This window comes from Ruditapes philippinarum, unplaced genomic scaffold, assembly GCF_026571515.1.
Source record: "Ruditapes philippinarum isolate M1 unplaced genomic scaffold, ASM2657151v2 ctg591_1_1_1_1, whole genome shotgun sequence".
Taxonomy (NCBI): domain Eukaryota; kingdom Metazoa; phylum Mollusca; class Bivalvia; order Venerida; family Veneridae; genus Ruditapes; species Ruditapes philippinarum.
Window position 1 is genome coordinate 498,098 of NW_026859721.1, and position 22,475 is coordinate 520,572.

The window sequence follows — 22,475 nt, forward strand, 5'->3', positions numbered from 1 at the left end:
TGATTTTAGAAATTACATGTATTGTTGACTTTGTTTTAGACAGCTGTAATTTTTGCTCATTATTTCAAGGACTGTATGCATAGCAACGACCTTGACGACATTAAAACGAACCACATTGTTACAAATTATTTACGAGTACATGTGCTACCAAGCTATGGTCGATATGTACATGTACATGTATGGGGTTCGTTTACAAAGCAAAACAATGAATAGGAATAATTGACACGGACACGTGAGCGGACAAGCCGACATATATTTATACAGAATCTGATAACTTGATTTTTTTTATTCGTTTTTAGCAAAATAAGCACATATTAAAATTTGGCTACAGCTCTTTCCATCTCACAGCTTTCCAACACATATAGCTGTCATATTAATTTAACCATTACAAGTTAAACACACATGAAAATACATCTTGCACACACATATTCTTCTTGAAATATAAACCATAGGAAATAATTATTGTTTTATTCTCTCTCTAGAGATCCTTCTCGGACCGTGCGAACTCCTCCGTGTGTCTGTTCATATGCACAATTTCCCATTTCTTCATCCAAGGGCCTAAAACTCTGGTATCGAAATCCGGGTCAGTTTGCGGAACTGATTTAGCCTATAATTTAAAGAAGAAGGAATACAAAATCTAAACAGTTATTCTTACGTGTAATTAAACGACATAAATTATAAGTATAAAATTGCTACTAGTAAAAGTTTAAATAAATGTTCTTTTTGTTTTTTTTTTTCGAATTTAGTTTTATCTCCAGTACAATCAAGCTCGGTCCCTGAAGACTCGAGATACCGAGAGTCAACTGTATTTTTATCTAAGGTTATATCCACAAAGAAAAATTACGTCATTCCTTTCAACGATTAATATGTATTTTCCTATCATTTCATGCCTTTCTCATAGAACATTGAATATGACGCAAAAATATGATTTTATCCTGTCACTTGTATCAATTTCGGCCCGATAACAAGGTGCCGTATATTTTTACTGATCTACGGCACTTGATCACGTGGTATGCATGTTTGCCGGACTACTTTTCAAGAAAAAATATAAAAACTGTCGTTGAATCTTCTGTGTGTAGAATAACGAATTTGGAAACTTTGATAAAACTTTGTTTGTTTATTTTATTTCACTCTATAATTTTTCAAGCGAAATAAAAATTATTAAAAGTGAAATAAACGTAAAACTTAACTCGTTTGCGACATTAAAATAGCGTAATTGATTTGATTGTTTTGCACGTGCTGTTTGGCGCTACATTGTGACGTCACGTAAACAATACTTTAAACTTCTGTACAGCGTTAACGACTGAATAAAAGATATTGGTGTTCGAATTCATTTTCTTAGTAAGACCATTTTCTTTCATTCTAGATAGTTTTCACAACAAAATTCGACAAAAAATTGTTGTTTTTTTATCACATTTTTCAAACAAAATGGCGCCCTCAATGTGAAAATACACAGGGAGATAATAAGAACGGCGAGTGCATTGTTGTAGAATAATGCACGTTTCGGGCCTTCTTTGTTTATATAGAAACATTTCCGATAGTGTGATTAAAGCTAGTTTGCCTAATAAAATTCTTTAAAAAAACGGTGACAGGATAAATAGAATAATAGATTGGTGCCGTGGATGGAGAAAGTTTATCTGGCTCTGCTCCGGAATTTATTGGGTTCGCCTTCGGCTCACCGAATAAATTCCTCCGCCTCGCCAGATAAACTTTCTCCATCCGCGGCACCAACCTATTATTCTCTATAGTTCGCATTTTAACTCTTAATCCGAATTTATAATGGTCCTAATAACATAATTGTCTATTTTTTTATTCAAAAAATGTATGTGACTTGACCATTTCTTCCTCCTTTAGCATGTTGTCCTGTGCCTCGTGTCTATTTATAGAATCGAAACTGTCCCAGTCTATTTTTAAGTCCGGGTCCGTAGATGATCTCATAACAACAGCGTCTTTAAGCCCGTAGAAACCAGCCGGGTCTGAAGACCGCTGCCATCTCAAGTCAACACTCCAGCGCACGTGATCGGACAGATTATCAAGGCTGTGGAATAGTGAGTCTCTTTTTTTGAAACATTTATTTAATTTTTTATATATTTTTTAATTGATAACACACTATGACACACTATGTCTCAGAAATCCATATTTATTAAATTCTTTAGAAAGGCCAAACATGCGTTGAATAATGTTTTAATAGTGGATTTATATTATGTTAGATGTTTAACAGCTGAAGAAAGTTGCCAATAAAACAAAAGAAGCAAAGATAGTTTATAAAAAAGATAAATGAGTATTTTTGGGAAATTTCAAAAGTTTTGTGAAATAAAAACGACAGCATTTGAGGCATAATGGGCCTTTAATTAAAGTTTATCTCAGACATTTAACAATAAATGGGAGGTAAATCAATGCTGAAGAGAGTTTTTTTTTAGAAGGCTGAGTTCTTCCCCTTGATAATGTGATGTTCGGTTCTGTTTCAGCATGGTTAGGTCCTTTCTTACGTTGTATTTGAACATGATAGAATAGAACCCTAACGTTAGATCAATTAAAGTAAGTTAACTCCTACCAGCAAGACGACATACCATTTAGTTTTAACCAGAATTATAATAATATTAATAATAATAAAGCAGTTTCCGTTGTTTCATTTTCTACTTTAAATCTGACTACAATTTTTTCAAGTTTGATTTAACTGAAATATTTTGGCACTTCTGGAGGCATGAAACTTCAACTTAAATTGTTTGCCTACCTGCGATGTGGTATCACGTTGTTAAATAAAACCATACTGCCGTATTTTATTGGTAACGTTTTCAACTGTTTTTCTATGTCGATTCCTAAAAGTATGTAAATAAAATAGGTTAAGAGTTTGCTCATCTTATTTATCAATTCCAACCTGAATACGTAAGTTTGCCTTACTAAACCATTTATTCGAATTTGTTTAAAATTGTACATGTCGCTGTCAACAAGCATAATTGCTTCGAATCTTCTTATTTATAATCAAGTACATCGGCTTGGTCGGGAAAAAACATAGCATATTTGTTTTCTGCACACAACACAATTCAAGTTGAAAATTACTATGATTTATTGAAAATAATATTTTCAGCAAGAAAAATTACTCGGTTAAATCTATATAGTTCGCTATTTTTAGCATTAAGAAAAAAAAACAAACGCAGTATCATACGTCTGCTTGTTACCTAATGTGTTTTTCATTTCTTCGTCATCAAGCATTGTATACCAGGTGCCTCCCCAGCAACACTGATGCCTAGCAACCAATCCTTTCTCGTGACCATTCTCAATCATCTGAAGTAATACGAAATGAGGGGCATAAGAGATTTATAGTCGAAAAACCAATAGGTAAGTACTTAGAGCTACTTGTATTATGAAATTACATTACAAGTAATTAATGTTTAGGCATTGATTTCTTGAGGTAAGAATATTCTCTAACTTTGCAACAGACTTTTAGACACAAATATCAAAAAGACTGTTCCTTTATATTTGCAATAAAATCTAACCAGAGCTTCAATGTCTTTTCTTTATACCATTAAAAGTTAAAACCATAAAAGTTATTTTACTTTGTTGTCTTATAAGAAAACAACAAAGAGCGAAAACATAGTTTTTGGTGAGTCTGTTATTTTGTATCAACAAATTGAAGCATATGTATTTATATCACCAAAAGTATTGACTGACAGCAACTTGAAGTTATGGTGCCAATCTGTACAAGTGCCTATTGGCACTCTGGCTCCCATACAGTTTGAGAGACAGCAGGGAAGGGAAAGTTAGCAATCCAGCTGTCCTCGCAATTGCGGGTCAATTTAGAGGTTTGGTTTTGGATTTGTAATGGGGATATATCAGCTTGCAGTGTGGATGTGGGTATAGTGAAAATTGTCATTCAGCGAGGATTTTACCATTTGTGCTCGCGGGGCAGTTTTTTCTTTAACCAGCTGTTTGATTATCAAAAAGACGAAGACCCCACGGCCCAACTATTTTCCAGAATTTGGGGTTTGGAAAACGACCTACAGTAAAAAGGGATTACGATAGAATATCATACATGCAACTGATAAGCAATTAATAACATGCCAATTCTAATACTATTGCGACAACACAAGCGACGTAGACAACAATGACAAACAAATATCACCATAAAATTCAACTTGGAATATGTAGAGGAAACTAACGTAACTGGGGAGTAAAATACAAGAACAACTTGCCTGTAAACACCCATTGTTCTCGTCAGTATCGAGGAAAGGAATCCACGCGGTAGGAACTAGCATATTATAGGAGCTATTGTCCGTATAGGAGCAATCTAAAATATACAAAATTATATCCTTAGAACAAATAATATTAGAGGAGCTAGTGTCCGTATAACCTAAAATATATAAAATTATATTCTTAGAACAAATAATGTTAGAAGAGCCTGTCGGTATAGGAGAAATCTAAAATAAATGAAATTATGCCCTTAGAACAAATACTATGAAAGGAGCTATTGTCCGTATACTTAGAAGCAATCTAAAATATATGAATAATTACATAAGCAATAACAGGTATATAAAAAAAATTATTCTTTAAAGAAAAAGACATGCACCTAACAATTGTGCAAGTGGGGATCTTTGGGAACACTAACGAGATTAAATGCGGGGTATTTAACAGTTGTGTCATTTGGAAAAATGCCTTTATTTGGACAATATATAACGCCTATTTTATGCAAATGTAACTCCGGCTGACTTTTAAGTAAGATTATTTCAACAGAACTTTGAAAAAATACGCCAATATTTGCACGTAGGAGAACTCGACACTGCATTTTCTAGCATTATAGTATAACTTCATTTGGCATGTTCATATAAATGTCACTAAAAATTAGACCTTATAACACTCGTTATATAACCCAAATACGGCTTTATTACCTTGATGCCATGGAACCGTTGTTGCCTCATTTTTCGGCGTTTTTGTTCTGAGGTTCCAGACGGGATTTCCCGCGATATCAGGACCAATCAACTGTTCAACAAGGTTTAATAGTCGCTCGTTAGACCATAAATCCTTAAGTGCCTGCGTGTATGAAAGAGAAGAAAGGATACATTTTTACAATATTTTAGCTGTATAGACATATACTTTTAAGTTTAATAATGATATATTTGCACTTTTTGGATTGGTGTCAGTTGGAAATGTTTAAGTAGACTATGTACACACTTATACAGACGTACACAAGCCTAAAAGTTCAAAAAGTGCTAAACTAAAAATCAGTTTTGTAGTACGTTATGTCTAATTTTTTAAATTAAATCAATTTATACGATTTATCTGTCCACGAAAATGCATTTATGTTTTGAGCGCATATTTTAAAAAAACCCAAGCCGATGCCACCTATAAATAACCAAATTATCATGTCGTTGCGTACAATCAAATCAAGCTCTAAATTGTAGGTTGCTACTTTAAATGAACTGTAGCAACAGAAAACATAGCTAGTCCATAACTACGGTGTCCTTATCGTGTCATTTATAATGATAATAAAGTGTGACCGCGGCAATCAACACTGACAATGCGACCTTGCGAAATGACATTGCGACAATGCCATAAACGCTTGACAATGCAAATTTAAAGCGACTCTCTACATTGCAAAGTAACGTTTGAATAATATCGCACTTTCTATTAGCTCTGTCAGAACGTTAGCAGCGGAATCGCAGATTGCAATATAGAAGCTTAACTCCAAGTATCTAGGTATAATCAACGTCTATGACAGACAAGACAACACTCATAGTAGAGTACGTCCAGAGAGAAATCCAGATCTATCTTGTTGCATTTTCCTGACGACATGGCATAATAACGTGATTGAAGACAGTGAAGAGGAAATTTGAAACTACGTTTAATTAACAGATAATATTAGTATCAGCGGAGTTTAAAGGCTGTTTAAAACCGGTTGGAGTGCTGATGCGTAGAAATTGACCATAAAAGCCGTAGGTCTGAGTCTAATGTTTTCGCATCAAAAGGACAAAACTTCTTTATGGGTTCTATAGATAACCTTGGAAAAAATCCTTAGAATTTTGCAATCCATCATATATTAAAAATAAATTTATTCTTTTAGGGGGAGAAAGCGTTTACCGACTATAACTCCTTTCAGTTATATATTCTATCTTTTTATCCCACTTTCATGTGATTTGTCTATTTAAAGTTACCTTGACAGTGATGCTGCCATCCGATATGTAATTTGTACAATGATAGTCAAAACTCATAACACCCCTAGTCGAAACTCAAAAGTGGCCTTCCAAGGCTTATATACTCGAGCCTTTCTAAGTTTCTATCTTATTGCTGCGATGATATTTCGCATTCTCGTGTAGCTACGGGCGACATTATAAATGACACGATAAGGACACCGTACATAATATATTTCAGCAGAGAAATATAATCCAATGACTGCTGTAAAACGCGGAAGTAAGTTCGCGTCAGGCGATATCCTAACCGATTTTCCATACCCCCATGCGCCGCCACCACATATTGCACGACTTTCTTGTGCTCTGTTCAATCATATATTAAAAATCCTTACCTTTGGGACCTTGCCCATCTGTTTAAAGCATAGAATGTTTGCACCCGGGAAGTCTTCCTCTAGCTTACATAGTCTATCTCGGTAACCATGATCTTTGTATAAATCTGAAATATGTAACAGGTTTTAAAGTTTTTTTTTGTGTTCGTGTATGTATTAAATAATAATAGGACCAAACGTTGTCGCACGGAGAAGCCATTCGCTTTGACCATCTTATCATAGACGATCTGTGTCTAATACATCCAGGAAAGCGGTATTTAATTGTGTAAGATAAAAAATAAAAACTGCTACAATGTAAATCTACTTGTAGCTCGTCGCAGCAATGGTAATTTACTTTCATAATCTGAAGGCTTCCTCCTGCAGCTACAAGTCTGAATAAGCCATCCGGTATAAAAAAGTGCATAATTAAGTCACTTAAAACTAAACTTAATTAAAAAAAGCAGATAATAGAGATTTACTTTGAAATAGCTTTATAAGTATGTTAATACAAGTTTTGAAACTTGATATTTGATATTCTAATCAAATGTAAGTATGACCTGACATCTAAATTTTGAAATATTGTTATAACTTAGTTACCTTTAACTTTGCCAGCCTTATAAAGTTTGTTTGCGAGTATGTCCACATACTGGTTTATGGCTTCTTTCACCGGCTCTAGGTCTGAGGCAGTGAAGTAATCTTTTACCACCAAATATCCCTGTAATTAATATTATTCATTCCAAAGTTTGATACAGTTTACAAAAATCTTTGGTGGACCACAAAGGTTCAAGCGTCTGCTTGCGCACATCACGGATTTATATTACGCGGAATTATATCAATCCGTGCGCACATATACTTTCCATACCTATTTAAGACAAGATCACCGCAAAGGCGGGGCAATAATTATAGTCCCGAATGAAATTTGTTTGCGTAATCAAAATTGACCTTTTCAATTAAGGAAGAGACCCATTCATGAAACTCGTCCAATTTCTTATATCTAAATTATCCATATGAAACTAATTAAGTGATCCCGAGGGAAGGAGTAATTTCATATTCATAAAACGTTTGTAGAGGTCCTTTAGACAGTGCTGCATGCCAAATATCTAAGCTCTTGGCATTCTCGTTCTCAACCTAAATATTAGATGTGTTTCCTTATACATAAGTCTACATAAAGCAAGTGATCCACAGCGTGTGACACGTTACTGTCATTCCATGAAAAGTGGCGTAAGGTCCTCAAGTACAAGAGAATGCGTTAAGATCAGTTTTCACAAGATCGATATTATAACGTTGATAATCCCTTAAGTTTTAAGTTTATCCTTCATAGTAAAATACTCATTGTTTGTAAAACTATTAAGATATATTTCCAATATCTATGTTAATTTAGAACCATGATTCATTTGTTTTCTATTGAAAAAATGTAGTCATTTTGATATTGATCGTACACGTAGTTTTTTATGTCCCCGTTGTCCCCGTCGTGTTATTGGTGATGAATTTCACTTTTTTTGAAAATTATTTCAGAGATACCAGACTTAAATCACTTCACCCTACTTTTTGTTACTCACCCAAACATTTTCTAACTTGACAGATTAATATGTAGTACAGATAAACCCAGATACACTATGTCCAAAGTTAGAAAATATTGATAATGGCTACACGTACACAGTCTCATTACAATGTTTTGACTTCACACAAAGTAACATGTTATGTATAAAATTCTACACAAACACTGTAGGTGATCACAATATGACTATATTATGTTATTAAAAGACTAGCAGTTTTTTTTTGTAAGAAAAAATAAACAACTTTACTTAACCGTTAATAGGGAATAAAGCTTCCTAAACATATATAGGAGTAGTTTATTCATTGTTTTGTTCAAATTAGACATATTCAGTAAAACTTTCATAAATTTCAGTGATTGAAATATTTTATTCAAGTATGAGCATAGTATTCAATTATTTTGTAAAAGCATTATCTTAGAGTTAATATAATATATCTTAAAATTTATATAATAGTTCTCATTCTCCACTGCTGAATGTTGTGCTAGCTTCACACTCCAGCTCGACATTGCCAAATGAGACAAAAACGAATGTCGAGCTGAATGTTGTGCTGAATGTCTTCTAACCAGCTTCACATCCGGTCATGACATTCATAAATCGAATGTCGAACTGAATGTTTAATGTCGATCTTTGTGCCCACTTCATTGATTTGCATTCTAGACCTCTTTTTCGGACATATTTAATATTATTAATATTTATCCATACGAAAGTCTTGTATTCAAGACGATTTATAGTGACCTCTTTAAATAGCTAGAGATGCGACTAACATTTTGTGGTGAATGTGCACTTTTTAATAGAATATTACTTAAGTGAACAATTTACCTTTGTAAAATAATTCCTGATTTCATCCTCTGGAAGCTGACCGGGTTTTAGTACCTTTGGTTGCTTTGGCATAGCCCGAATATCAAACTTTTCAGGGAAACGTTCCCCAGTAAATCCCGAGTAACTTTTAATATCGGCCATGGTGTTTTCCTATGAACAATAATTGTTATCGAAATAATCTTTATCAATCTGTATACTTACTATCGACCTATCTGACACCCTTTTGTGACAAGTTAAGATTAAATACAAGTACAAATACAATGGTTGGTATAAATTGTAAGATTAAAACCCATCAGCATTTACCTCATTTTGCAAGTAAATATGGTTTAGAATAAGAGGTGTTCGGATAGACGTACAATTTGGAGTGAAATGCACTTCGCTTAAGCCATAGATGTACACGCCCTATTACATTACGCAGTTGTAAAAATGGGTGGTATACAATTACCAAGATAGATAATATTGCACTGACTAGGTCATGCATTTCAATGATTGTCATTTGTTTATCTTATCGAATTGGTCTTTAGCAACTTTAGGCTTTTAGGCTGCCCTCTACAGGCTGCCAACTTAAGGATAATCTTTAATTGAAGGTCTTCAATACCATAAAAAAAATTGTTTGATATTATTTGATATCATAGATGATAACAAACCACGAACGAATTACATAAGTGGACGTCGTCGGCAAGTAGAAGATACACGATCCGATATGACATGTCTATAATTAGCAAAAAGCAACTTTTCTAGATTCATCATATACAAGTATATGTTCATACTTAATCTGTTTAGAACTATCTCAAAAATTTATTTGTCAAAAATATTTCATAAGAATAATTTGGATAACATTTCTTTTGTTAATAGAATTCTATGGAATACTTATGAAAAATGTGCCCGTTGTAGACCAATCAACTTTAAACCATAAGTAAAAGAAAGAGCATCGAAACACGAGGAGATCTGATTTGTACGAGGAGGCGTAGCCCCCGAGTATAAATCAGATTGCCGAGTGTTTTGATGTTCTTTCTCTTTTGTATCATAGTCAAAAATAAAAACACGTTCCCTAATGTCACAATATGAAACCACAGAAAAAAGTTACCAATGAACGAGCATCTTTCCATCGCTATCCTTTTCTCTGTCGTCACAATATGTAAACCCCAGACAAAATGAACCAATCAATGGGCTTGCCCTACCGTGCGGGTAACTTTTACCTGCACTCAAGTTAACGCACTGTGCATGTAAATGTATACGATTTAACTCTGACACATTTTCAACAGAAAGGTCCCCAAACTATGATACAACACTATTATACTGATCTCAGTTTTTATTTTTGTCCTTCAGGTTATATAAATATCTTTACCTAGTTAAACTGTAACTGTAACCCTTAGGTCACATAAAAGTTTTTAGAGTTAAATTCGTGCACTTGTATGGCGGAAGTTAACTGACTCCTTTTTGTATCTGTTGCACACACATTTTGTATTTTTCTTATTTTTTTTTTGTATATTGAATTTGTTTTCTTATTAAATTAATTTATTGTATATTTCCTTTAGAAAAAAAAATGCGCATGCAGGAAGAGATTGATGATCGGTTAAATCTCTACGTAAAATAGAAATATAGAGCATTTTATTCTGTTTACGGGAAACATCTTTGTGTGTAAGATAACAGAGACAATCTATGTTACAATTATTTCGAGAATCAACCATACTAATATAGGCGCAAAATAATTTAACTGTTTATAAAGTTTATTGAAATATTTCATAACATACGCTTTAAATATACACGCATTATACAAATTGTAACTGATAAAGTAATGTACACTGACATAATAAGCGATATGTTGAATGAGATAAATTTACCGTGCATGCAACATGTTTAACTGCGCATTTTCACGAATAATGGACAGAAAAACTTATAGGAATGTGATATTTGTCACAATCATTTTATTTCATATGAAGTCACCGACCATGAAACTTCCGCTTTACCTTTTGTTGGATCATGTGCAATGAAATTGTAATGTGAAACAAATTGAACATAAATATTGTTAAAAAGACATTTTTGTATGTCATTTGCTATGATTCGGTTTTATAAGAAAATTTGAAAGTTTAGATAGTGAGACAGTTATACTAATGGATGCATCTCTTACATTAAGTGGTATTGTACTGACTTTGATAACATTACTTGTGTTGTCATGGTGGACAAAATGGTTCAGTAAAAAACGGTATCCACCTGGACCATGGGGCTTCCCTATACTAGGACACCTGCCTTTATTAGGAGAAAAACCGGAGTTAAAGTATTTGCAGTGGCGGAGAAAGTACGGAGATATTTTTCGTATACGCTTTGGTAGTTGGGAAACAATAATTGTTAATGGACATGAAGCTATTAAAGATGCCGCGGAACGAAAGGACGATGCCTTTTCCGGGAGACCCGAATTCGTTTCACAAATTGCTATCAAAGAGCAATTCGATGGTTTAGAAGCTATTAGTTTTTGTAACTTTTCACCGACGTATCTTCAAGTCAGAAAACGGACAACAACGGCCATACGAACATATATCAATAAGTGCGATTATCCTCCAAATGAACTGTTTCGGGAAGAAGCTGAAAAATTAACAGAAAAACTATTGAGATATCCATGTGATGAGCCCGTATCTTTAGATTTAGATATTCAGTTGGCTGTTATAGGTACGTTGTATCAGATGCTTTACGGCAGAGGAAAAGAAGATGAAATAAAACCACACTTGAACTTAATCATTGAATCATCGGACACGTTTACAAAATTTGTCGAGTCTGGAAATTTAGTTGATGTTATTCCTTGGTTAAGGCATGTGAAACAAATGGAGGTGGATCAATTCAAAAAAGCGATAACAGCAACTTATGGCATCACAAAATCGAAGATTTCTGAACATAGAACTTCATACCAGAATGGCCAAACAAGGGATATTTTAGATGTCTTATGTGAGCTATCAGAGGATTTACCCGATCATGACAGCAACGGTAAAACATCAGCCACACTTTTACAATTTCAAATTTCGACATTGCAAGGTGCCGGGTTTGAAACAACAAGTCGCCTGTTACTGTTCATCATCTTATATCTGACTAAATATCCAGACGTACAGGAGCGTGCACAGAGAGAGATTGATCAAGAATTAGGAAGTAACAGGAATATTTCTGAAAAAGATCAGGCGAGCCTTCCGTACGTAATGGCAACTATCCTTGAAGTTATGAGAAAAGCATCAATAACTCCATTCGCTCTACCTCATTTTACACTGCATGACACAAAACTGCGAGAGTATGACATCGACAAAGGCACAGTTGTCTTTTTTAACTATCATTCAGTAGCAAACGAAGAGTCATATTGGGGTGATCCGGAAATCTTTAGACCTGAAAGACTTCTTGATGATTCAGGTAAACTGGACAGGGAAAAAGCCTCGTATATCCTTCTATCCACATTTGGCACGGGACGGCGTCAATGTCTCGGTGAGGCGTTAGCAAAAATGAACATTTTCATTGTAATTTCAACTTTGCTACAGCGCTGTTCATTTCAGAAACCTGACGGATGTGACCTTGATCTTGAACCCATTAGAGGTCTTATTCTGTCGCCAAAACCATTCAAAGTCATTGTGAAAAGAAGATTCTAGACGAAACTTCTATTCCTGTGATGTTAATAAATCTTTAAACTAATGAAGACAATAAGATGGTGTATTAACAAATTTGGACAGAAAGGGAACAGATAAATATATCATCGATATTAAGTTTGACTGATCCTAAAAAAATTGGACCTTGTCAATGGAGTATGATGATTATTTCATAATACTACTTTAAGCGGCCTTCGTCTTTCATTTACTTTTGGAAAAAACAGTTCTGTGTTGTTTCAAACTAAGTAATTAAGTAATTTTATCTTGGAAAAGTGCATCACATCACTGTAAAGCCTTCTTTATCGTACCGAGAGCTTTTTATAACGCGTCTGTGACGTTCGTTTCTAACAATAAATTGTCAAATACAAAGAGCGGACCGGTAGAGTAGGGGTATCAAGGGGATTTTCTTATTGTTTATGTACTTAATTTTCATATATGAAAGGTTTTATCTAAACAATAACATATTTAATCAGACTGAGACCGCTTTCGCCTTTGAACGTTTATATTCACTATAATTATAACTGAGCATATTTGCCGCTTATAATTAACTTAGTATATCATTACTGCATTTTCTTCACAAAACATTTTTTGAGAGCCTTCAGTTGGTCAGTTAGAATCAGTAAAGGGATTGACTATATTTTCACGAAGAATATATTATCAATATTTTCATTTACAATATCTCATCAATATTACATCTATGAACCTGTTCAAGAAGGGTTAATTAATGATTCAACATCTTGAATGCTTGATTCTGATGACATATATCTTTCATTATATTACATTACATCATGTTATTTTAAAGTTCTATTTATCACCAAGTCTACATCTATGTTTGTTCATAAAGATTTCAATTTTTAATGTTTGTCAAATCATTCTTTTTTTTTTTTGGTAATATGTTTCATCATTAATAAGCAGCATCTCGCTCTTTTAACAGTACGCCATATATCGTCATCTACTGTAGATATTACTATAGGGCCAACCTCAATCAAGAGATCTGAAACATGCTTTAATGACCATATCGTTATAAGTTTCATGACACTACTAATTTCTGAATCTATTTACTTTGTTCGTACATAATCCTGGTCTTATGTCACATTTTGAGAATGAACATTCTAAAGTTTTGAATAAGTTGCCTGTTTAAAAAAGAGTGGAACTGTAATGTCGTTAGTTTAATAAAAACTTCGGTGATGCAGCTGAATATATAGGTAAAAAACTATATTCATTTATATGAGACAAGATCAAGTAAAAGTTTATTCTATATTGTTTCCAAAGTGTAAAATGTAATGGCGCAAAATCAGTTGTATATCATGGCTGTTATAAAACTTTTTACTGTCAAAGTTGTCAGTCAAAAGTCATTTTGTAAATATGTTATTATCTTATGTTTCAACTTTAAACATACGTTTGTATAGTTTTTATGAACACTATTGGCTGACATAATTTTGGACTGTGATATTTTATTTCACACACCAATGACAATATCTTCAGTGCCTTAAGGCAACAATGGATGTAAGTGATTTAGTTCTTTATTTGTTTTATCTTAAGTCATATGTGATGGGTCTGGTTTCATTTCTCATATATTTCTTTTGAGTGTTTTATTACTGGTTTATCATGTTTAAGATATGTACTAAAACGTTACTATGATGCACTACTTTAACGGGATAGCATTTAATCAGAAGGTAAGTTTACGCCGAATCAATTAATTAAATTTACACAAAAAATTAGATAAATTAACAACCGGAATAATTGAATTGGTCAAAACGTGATTACAACCTCTACACATCATAAAGACACAATATCTGTGCTATACTCATAATATTTAAATAAATATTAAGCAGCAGAAATAATGGTGTGTTTTCACTCTTTGTCATTGGCGTTGTGTACAAACTGTAATGTAGCCCATTATTCAAACATTTAAAAAAGTAGCTGTTTTGTCTGTTAAATTTGGTTTTACGTCACACCGACATAGTATAGATCATATGGCGGCTTTCCATCTTAATTCGTGGAGGAAAACCTCAGGTGCCCTTCCGTGCACCATTTCAGTCACGAACGGGTACCTGACTAAACCACCGACGTTCAGTATGCTAGCTGGATAGCTTCTGCACATGAAATAATCCAAAGTCCCTGTCGGGATTCGAACCCACAGCGGTGAGGGGCAAGGGACCGTTCCGATTATTTCCGCCTATTGCGCAATCCCTAGTGATTGTTGCTATGCCTCACAAGCCGGCATCCAAAATGGCGGCCGTACCTGTTTCATCAACAGCAACCGACTAGCTAGAAGATGTACCCGATAATATATCTATTAGTTTTCTACCTAATCACAGAAGTCTTATGGAAAGGATTATAAAAAGAGGTTTAAATTACTATCTACAAGGCTATGTCCATCAAATCAGGGTTCATATTGACGATAAACCCAAGGTAAAGGTTGTTGCTCGGTGTTGGAGATCTATGAGGAAAAACGAAAAGCCGCACACTCTGCACATTGAGATTCTTAAAGATACTATAACAAAGTCATACTGCTCTTGTAAGGTTGGGTAAGTAATCAAGTACGTAAAATTGTCGGTCAAAAGCTATACATTAACATAGCTTATGTTTTGTAAAATGTTATATATGTATACCGACAATAAATAAATTTTGATTTGATTTGATTTGATTTGTCAACAACTTAAGTTGGCTTTCTTTGGGGATTCTGTATTTCTCTATTTTAGAATAAAAAATGAATTGCACCCCTCCCACTTTCAAAAAAAAATAAAATAAAATAAAATAAAATAGATAAATAAAAAATATAAAAAAAATGTATAGACTATACACCATTATGTAGTCCTTTTTATTAAATAACTATGTCGGATTTTTATTAATTCCCTTCAATGCAGAAAAAGAAATATATTTAACCATCCTTGAATAGGCCTAATTGTACTGAGTCTGATGTAGTCTTGTAGAAACATTTTCGTGCTTTTGTTAAAACGATTTACTGTATAGACAGATAAAAGAGTCATGGTGAAATTTTTCTGTCAACTTAATCAAAAAAGATCTTATGATAACAAAAATGATCATCATCATCATCCTCATGATTTATCATCATCATTGTTGAATCACTGTTTGATACAATAATAATGTGCAGTCTTGTATATTTCAGATTAACAGGCCACTGTTCCCACATTATTGGTCTAGTGAAAACCCTTCAAGGACTGAAACTACACAACATCAGTAATGTACCTGACCAGTTGAGTTGTACAAGTGTGCCCCAGCAATGGCATGTTCCAAGAGGAGAGAAGTTAGAGCCTGTCCCACTTAACCATGTTGTGGTGCCCCAAGCTTGTGAGACAAGGAAGAGAAAACCAGTTTTTTGCCAAGTTGACACTCAGTACAAGTAAGATTTTAAACAAAGTAAAAAGTAACTACAAATATGTTTTTAAAATTTCCTTCTTTATTTATCTTACATAACTATAACAGAAACCAACCATTTAGGCGTTTTACTTATATAAATTTTAACAATAATGTCAGATACTTGTACATTTTACATGTATAAAATTTGTTAAAATGTTTTAATTTATGAAATCTTTCACATAAATTACAGGCTTCCAAAGGTTACCAGCAATGATATAGAGCAGTTAAAAGGGGCCAAAAGGCACACCTCTTGAATACCTTCTCTCATCAAAGAGGCCATTAGTTACAACAGATCTTGGTCAAGTTCAGCTTGGTTCATTTCTGTCATATCAGGTAATAATATTTGTAGATACAATATTTTAACATCTGTGTAATATACACAAGGTTTATTGAATTGCTCATTCTTAGGTAAAATGTTTTAATCACAGAAATTCATTGAAATCTATGATATTCTTACTGAATATGTAGAATTTGGATAAAAGATTGAATAAACTATGTATAGGAAGCTGCGTATCCTTTAAACAGGTCAAGTAAAGTTGTTCTTTTCTTAAAAAAAATGCCAGGTTTTGTAATGACACTATACATGTATATTCATATTGTGACCACCTATAGTATGTAGAATTTTAAACATAACATATCTACTTTGTGTGAAGTCAATACATGTTTATTTTATATTTACTATGAACTAATTATCAATATTTTCTAATATCAAATTTGAGCATAGTATATCTTTAATACAAATTCATCCAAAATCAATCAAGTAATAACACAACTACTAATTTTGCAGTAGTATGTTAGTACATTTGTTAAACAAATGTTATTGCAATTCAGTCATTTGTCTTTTACAAATATTCTCTGATGTAATGTAAGTATTGCACAAACAGACCAGATCTTATTAGCTTGTTTAAATAATGATGTAGGAATTTTATGAGACAACAATTTATATGTCTTCACTTTAGCTATTACTCTTTCAACATGAACTCGGTGTTTGGCAATTTTTTTGAGTTAAATAAGTATCAAATGAAGACATCTGTGATGAACAAGAAGAAAATGGGGGAATGTTTAACACAAGGCCAAGTTTATTAAGTTCCTTTTGTATTGTAAACCCCTTATCAGCCATTATACCATCAACTGGATTAATGTAACCATGGTTTAACAAATCTTTCAATATGGCATAAAATCCACTTTCTTCACAGATCATTTTATCTGATATTGAACCAGTAAAAAGCTCAGAAATAAAAATTACAGATCCACTTGGGTCACACCCAATTAAAGCTTTAAGAGTAGTAGATGATTTGTAATCACTGTACATTTGACTTTGAAGAGCTAATGCATTTGGTACTTGAGTTTTGAATTCTGTTCCATCTATCATAATTAAGGTTGTAGGACAATCTTTTCTAAATTCTGCTGGCATTCTAGATATAATATCATCCCTTGGGGGCCACAGTGAAATCTGGCCAAATTTAAAATATAAAATATCTAAGAGTTTGTTAAATACAATGCCTGTTGACTGCAAAGATAAACTAAATCTCATTGCCAAATCTTTCAGTCCAAAATCATGTCTCAATCTGCACAGTACAAGAAGAAGTGCATTTTCATTTGATAGTAGCTTAGTGTCTTTTCTACCATATTTTACAGTTTCTTGTGGATTTGGAAACAAAAAAGAAAACAAAAAGAAAAAGTTGACATAAGTTATTCCAGTGTAATATTTAAACAAAGTTTTCATATCCTTTTCCCTATTTCTAATTCCTTCTGCAGAAAATGTTTGTTTCTTTTTCATATCTCTTTCCAAATGTTGTAATTTTGATTTCAGTCTATTAATTTCTTTGTCTTTCTCCAATAATTGAATCTTTAGCTGCAGGTTTTCCTCATGTAAATGAACATCTTGATTCTCTGAAATAATATAACTGCATTTTAATTTCAGACAAGAAATTTGAAGTCACTGATTCCTGTAACAACAAATGGCTGTGGTAACCTCTGTGTCACAAACTCATCACCAATTAGACTTCCTGAAAAGTTTCAGCACTTGATAAGTCATTATACAATTACAGACCCACAGACATTAGAGCAATGTACAAGAAACCAGGCAATGTCTGAAAAATGGCATCAAGCTAGACAAAACAGGCTTACAGCATCAAACTTTGGTGAAATCATGTTAAGGAAATCTCCCCCTAATGAAAAATTAATGTCACGTTTATTTTCTACGGGTAAAGATATTCATGCCCCATCTATATCTTATTGGAAAAGAAATGAGAGCAAAGCCAAGTCTAAATATCTAGCTCAGTTTCCAGGAAGACACATTCATGAATGTGGTTTTGTTGTAAATAATGAGTTTCCATTTTTGGGTGCAACCCCAGATGGAAAACTGAGTGATAATGGAAAAGTAGGGATTATAGAAATAAAATGTCCCTACAGTGCCAGAGACTTGACTGTTGCTGATGCTTGCTGCCAATTAAATAATTTCTTTTTACACACTGATCAGAATGGCAGGGTTGTACTGAAATCAAATCATGCATACTATTCCCAGGTTCAAGGACAGCTCATGATTACAGGTAGTTCATTTTGTGATTTCATTGTATATTGTCCAAATGAGTCTGACTTGTTTGTTCAGCGTGTTGAACCAGATGTTGAATTTATGACAAATATGCTAAATGTATTAGCCAGTTTTTTTTAACAGTATGCTCATCCTTTCTTACATTGCAGTAATGGAAATGTATAGTTTCAAACTATATTTAATTTGTGTATGACATATTACAGGTTATATGGCCATGCATAAGTAACTGTTTGCAATATAACCTTTACTAAGAAGTTTGGGTTATATAAGTTTAAATTAAATTATACTTGGCCATATAAATATGATAATCATGTGCAAGTTACACTTGATTAATGTGTCATGACCAATACCTTTGTCTGTTTGGCAGCCAACTTCACATTGTCCACTAAGTTCATAATCTCTTTGATTTCCATCATTTTGATTTGTTTGTACATTTCTGAAATAAGTAAAGAAGATGCATTAGTATCAGTAATCATGACTGTTTCATAATTTATAAATATTTATATTTGGGCATGGAGTGAAGTTCATCCTATTAGAAACAATTATCACTTTGTTTATTGTAACATACCCTTAATTGTTACAAAAACGCATGTTATAATTTAGTACTGTGTTAATTAGCATAATATTAAGCAAAAAAGCTTCTGTGTAGGCTTAGACAAACATGCATGGACTCTCTTTCAAAATTTCCATGTCAATGTGACAAAATTCTACTGAAGTTACAGTTGTGTACAGTCAGTACAACAAGTTTTTATTTATCTATTGAAATCTACTGATGTAATAAATTTGTTGAATTTTATTTCACTTTTGATTTTACAGATATCATTATGTAAACAAATTCAGATGATTTAAATAAAAAGTGCCATTGTTTAAAGGATTATTATTAATGAATAAATACAAAATTTGAAATTTTAACCCTACTCTTTGTTTTTTTCTTGTTCAACCAAAATGTCAAATGATATAGGTGCTTCCAAGTCCAGCCGCCTGCGCTTGGGTGGTGGTCTGGTAGGAGATGCCAATGATCCATCAGCTGGCAGGGGATCTGGATATTTGTCAGTTGGCCCATTTTCTCCCATGAAGTGCTGTAATTATGAGAATAAGTGATTATTTGTGTTAACAAAGAATAAATACAAATAACAATAATGGAGGTAGGGCTCTATATGACATAGATCTATAAATGAAACAAAAGATCTGTATAGAGTAACCATTTATCCAGCTGAAAGGGTGATAATGTCATAATATAAAATGGCTTTTTAGTATTTATTGCATGTTTTACAAAATAACCAAATATTATTTTACTAATTTGGTTAAAAGATCAGTCCTCTAACAAATTATATTATTTTCATGGTCACTATTTTTTTGTAACATATAAAGTCTACCACCCATGAAGTTAGCCATTTAATGCATGGTGCATCAACATATGCCTTTTTTACTGAATTGATAATGAATTTTCTGACAAGAGTCAAAGAGAAAATGTATTAGATCTATGAAAATATTAAAAAGTTTGGAACAGTTTGTAATTATTTTTAAGGATGGCCAGTTTTGGTCTCAACATTATTCAAGCATAGACTAGTTCATTTAGCTAGCTAGGCTAGTTCATAAGTTGCTTTGAGCTGTCAAAAAACTGACAACAACATGTATCCACAAAGTGGTACACATCAAACAGAAATCAAAAGCAAGCCTGGCTAAGTAAATCATTTCATGTTTAAATCAGCATTTCGTACAGATTCACTTACCGTTGAACACACGACTTTATTTTTGTTAATCCTGTTGACATTTAACTGTTCATGCGGTCGAGCGCATGCCTTTATCCAACGCAAACACTTCTCAAATTGAGTTTTAGGGTTAGGAAATGTTATGAATCTGACCCAAATCATCTTATCAGGATACCTGCAATCTGCATTGCATGTTCCCCAAGCACATCTACGCACCATTTTGAATAAAACCGCGGTATTTACTTTTGATGTAGCAGTTGCCAAGTGAAAGCTTGTGAGCACAAGATGGCGGGTAGCAACAAGCAACACCGCACTGATAACGGATCACTTTCATTGGTTAAAAATATCCGTCGCGGAACGGTTCAGTGGTTTGAAGTCAACGACCTTAACCACTCGGCGACGGATGCACCTTAATTAGTAGCAACATGGTTCTTGGAATACTATATATCATAACAAGACACAGTTGTAAGACATGGAGAAAGTTGTATCTTTGAGGCATCCCCTTTGCAACGAATACTTGACCATAGTATTTGATTAACAGAGACAATCTATGTAACATTATTATAGAATCAACCATACTAATATAGACACAACATAATTTTACTGTTTATAAAGTTTATTAAAATATTTCATAAGATATGGCTTTATACCATTATACAAATTGTAACTGATAACTTATAAAATAATGTACACTGACATATAATAAGCGGTTGGTAGAATAAGATCAATATTTACCATGCATGCAACATAATTAACTGCGCATGGTGAGAAATAAGGAACAGAAAAACTTATAGTAATGTGAAATTTGTCAATCATTTTCATTTTATTTCATATTTAGTCACCGATCATGAAACTCCCGCTTTGATAATTGTTGGATCATGTGCAATGAAATCGTCATGTGAAACAAAATAGAATATCAAATTGAATATAGTTAAAAAGACAACATGTTTGTATGTCATTTGCTATGATTCGGATTTATAAGACAATTTGAAAGTTTAGATAGTGAGACAGTCAAACCAATGGATGCTTTACTTGTATTGAGTGGTATTTTACTTACTTTAATAACATTACTTGTGTTGTCATGGTGGACAAAATGGTTCAGTAAAAAAAGCTATCCATCTGGCCCATTTGGGTTTCCTAAACTGGGGCACCTGCCTTTATTAGGAGAAAAACCGGAGTTAAAGTATTTGCAGTGGCGGGGAAAGTACGGAGATATTTTCCGTATCCGCTTTGGTAGTTGGGATACGATAATTGTAAATGGATATGGAGCCATTAAAGACGCAGCGGAACGGAAAGACGATGCCTTTTCCGGGAGACCCGAATTCGTTTCACAAATTGCTATCAAAGAAGCATTTGATGGTTTAGAAGCTGTAAGTTTTTGCAACTATTCTCCGACGTATCTTCAAGTCAGGAAACGGACAACAACGGCCGTACGAACATATATCAATAAGTGCGATTATCCTCCGAATGAACTATTTCGGGAAGAAGCTGAAAAATTAACAGAAAAACTATTGAGATATGCATGTGATGAGCCCGTATCTTTAGATTTAGATATTCAGTTGGCTGTAATAGGTACGTTGTATCAGATGCTTTACGGCAGAGGAAAAGAAGATGAAATAAAACCACACTTGAACTTAATCATTGAATCATCGGACACGTTTACAAAATTGGTCGAGTCTGGAAATGTAGTTGATGTTATTCCTTGGTTACGACATGTGAAAAAAATGGAGGTAGACCAATTCAAAAAAGCGATAACAGCAACTTATGGCATCACAAAATCGAAGATTTCTGAACATAGAACTTCATACCAGAATGGCCAAACACGAGATATTTTAGATGCCTTATGTGAGCAATCAAAGGATTTACCTGATGATGATAATAACAGTAACATATCAGCCACACTTTTACAGTTTCAAATCACGGCATTGCAAGGTGCCGGGTTCGGAACAACAAATCGCTTGTTACTGTTCATCATCTTATATCTGACTAAATATCCAGACATACAGGAGCGTGCCCAGAGAGAGATTGGTCAAGAATTAGGAAGCAACAGGAATATTTCTGAAAAAGATCAGGCGAGCCTTCCGTACGTAATGGCAACTATCCTTGAAGTTATGAGAAAAGCATCAATAACTCCATTCGCTCTACCCCATTTTACACTGCATGACACAAAACTGCGAGAGTATGACATCGACAAAGGCACAGTTGTCTTTTTTAACTATCATTCAGTAGCAAACGAAGAGTCATATTGGGGTGATCCGGAAATCTTTAGACCCGAAAGACTTCTTGATGATTCTGGTAAGTTGGACAAGAAGAAAGCCTCGCATATCCTTCTATCCA

The 22,475-nt window shown here is 33.6% G+C and overlaps 4 protein-coding genes across 4 annotated transcripts; 2 read left to right on the forward strand and 2 right to left on the reverse strand.

Annotated features, from left to right (window-relative positions):
* Positions 1-279: 279 nt before the first annotated feature.
* LOC132757647 (uncharacterized) lies at positions 280-9,071 on the reverse strand. The gene is made up of 9 exons (XM_060748975.1): positions 8,869-9,071; positions 7,091-7,208; positions 6,518-6,621; positions 4,887-5,028; positions 4,194-4,288; positions 3,180-3,285; positions 2,735-2,819; positions 1,837-2,038; positions 280-607 (listed from the first exon to the last, which is right to left on the reverse strand). The coding sequence occupies exons 1-9, from the start codon at positions 9,007-9,009 to the stop codon at positions 479-481; spliced, it is 1,122 nt and encodes a 373-aa protein (XP_060604958.1). The 5' UTR covers positions 9,010-9,071; the 3' UTR covers positions 280-478.
* Positions 9,072-10,810: 1,739 nt separating this feature from the next.
* On the forward strand, positions 10,811-14,286 carry LOC132757640 (cytochrome P450 1A1-like). The gene has a single exon (XM_060748968.1). It carries the CDS (start codon positions 10,983-10,985, stop codon positions 12,489-12,491), a length of 1,509 nt encoding a protein of 502 aa, XP_060604951.1. The 5' UTR covers positions 10,811-10,982; the 3' UTR covers positions 12,492-14,286.
* Positions 14,287-15,869: 1,583 nt separating this feature from the next.
* Positions 15,870-20,560, reverse strand: LOC132757648 (uncharacterized). The gene is made up of 4 exons (XM_060748976.1): positions 20,160-20,560; positions 19,345-19,505; positions 18,777-18,862; positions 15,870-17,765 (listed from the first exon to the last, which is right to left on the reverse strand). The coding sequence occupies exons 1-4, from the start codon at positions 20,355-20,357 to the stop codon at positions 16,843-16,845; spliced, it is 1,368 nt and encodes a 455-aa protein (XP_060604959.1). The 5' UTR covers positions 20,358-20,560; the 3' UTR covers positions 15,870-16,842.
* A 259-nt stretch (positions 20,561-20,819) lies between these two features.
* LOC132757626 (cytochrome P450 1A1-like) lies at positions 20,820-22,471 on the forward strand (the record flags this gene model as incomplete). The annotated part of the gene is made up of 1 exon (XM_060748949.1): positions 20,820-22,471. A coding segment is annotated over exon 1 (1,314 nt), but the record flags the coding sequence as incomplete, so codon positions are not given.
* Between the last annotated feature and the right edge of the window lie 4 nt (positions 22,472-22,475).

Excerpts from the sequence above, each read along its gene's own strand:
- LOC132757647 (XM_060748975.1), bottom strand. The coding sequence starts at position 9,009 with ATGGCCGATATTAAAAGTTACTCGGGATTTACTGGGGAACGTTTCCCT. Across the intron at positions 4,289-4,886 it reads AACGGTTCCATGGCATCAAG|ATTGCTCCTATACGGACAAT; the intron begins GTAATAAAGCCG and ends TGTATATTTTAG. Across the intron at positions 2,820-3,179 it reads AGAAATGAAAAACACATTAG|GAATCGACATAGAAAAACAG; the intron begins GTAACAAGCAGA and ends ACATACTTTTAG.
- LOC132757640 (XM_060748968.1), top strand. The coding sequence starts at position 10,983 with ATGGATGCATCTCTTACATTAAGTGGTATTGTACTGACTTTGATAACA.
- LOC132757648 (XM_060748976.1), bottom strand. The coding sequence starts at position 20,357 with ATGGTGCGTAGATGTGCTTGGGGAACATGCAATGCAGATTGCAGGTAT. Across the intron at positions 19,506-20,159 it reads ATAAAGTCGTGTGTTCAACG|CACTTCATGGGAGAAAATGG; the intron begins GTAAGTGAATCT and ends TCATAATTACAG. Across the intron at positions 18,863-19,344 it reads GAACAAGAAAAAAACAAAGA|AAATGTACAAACAAATCAAA; the intron begins GTAGGGTTAAAA and ends TACTTATTTCAG.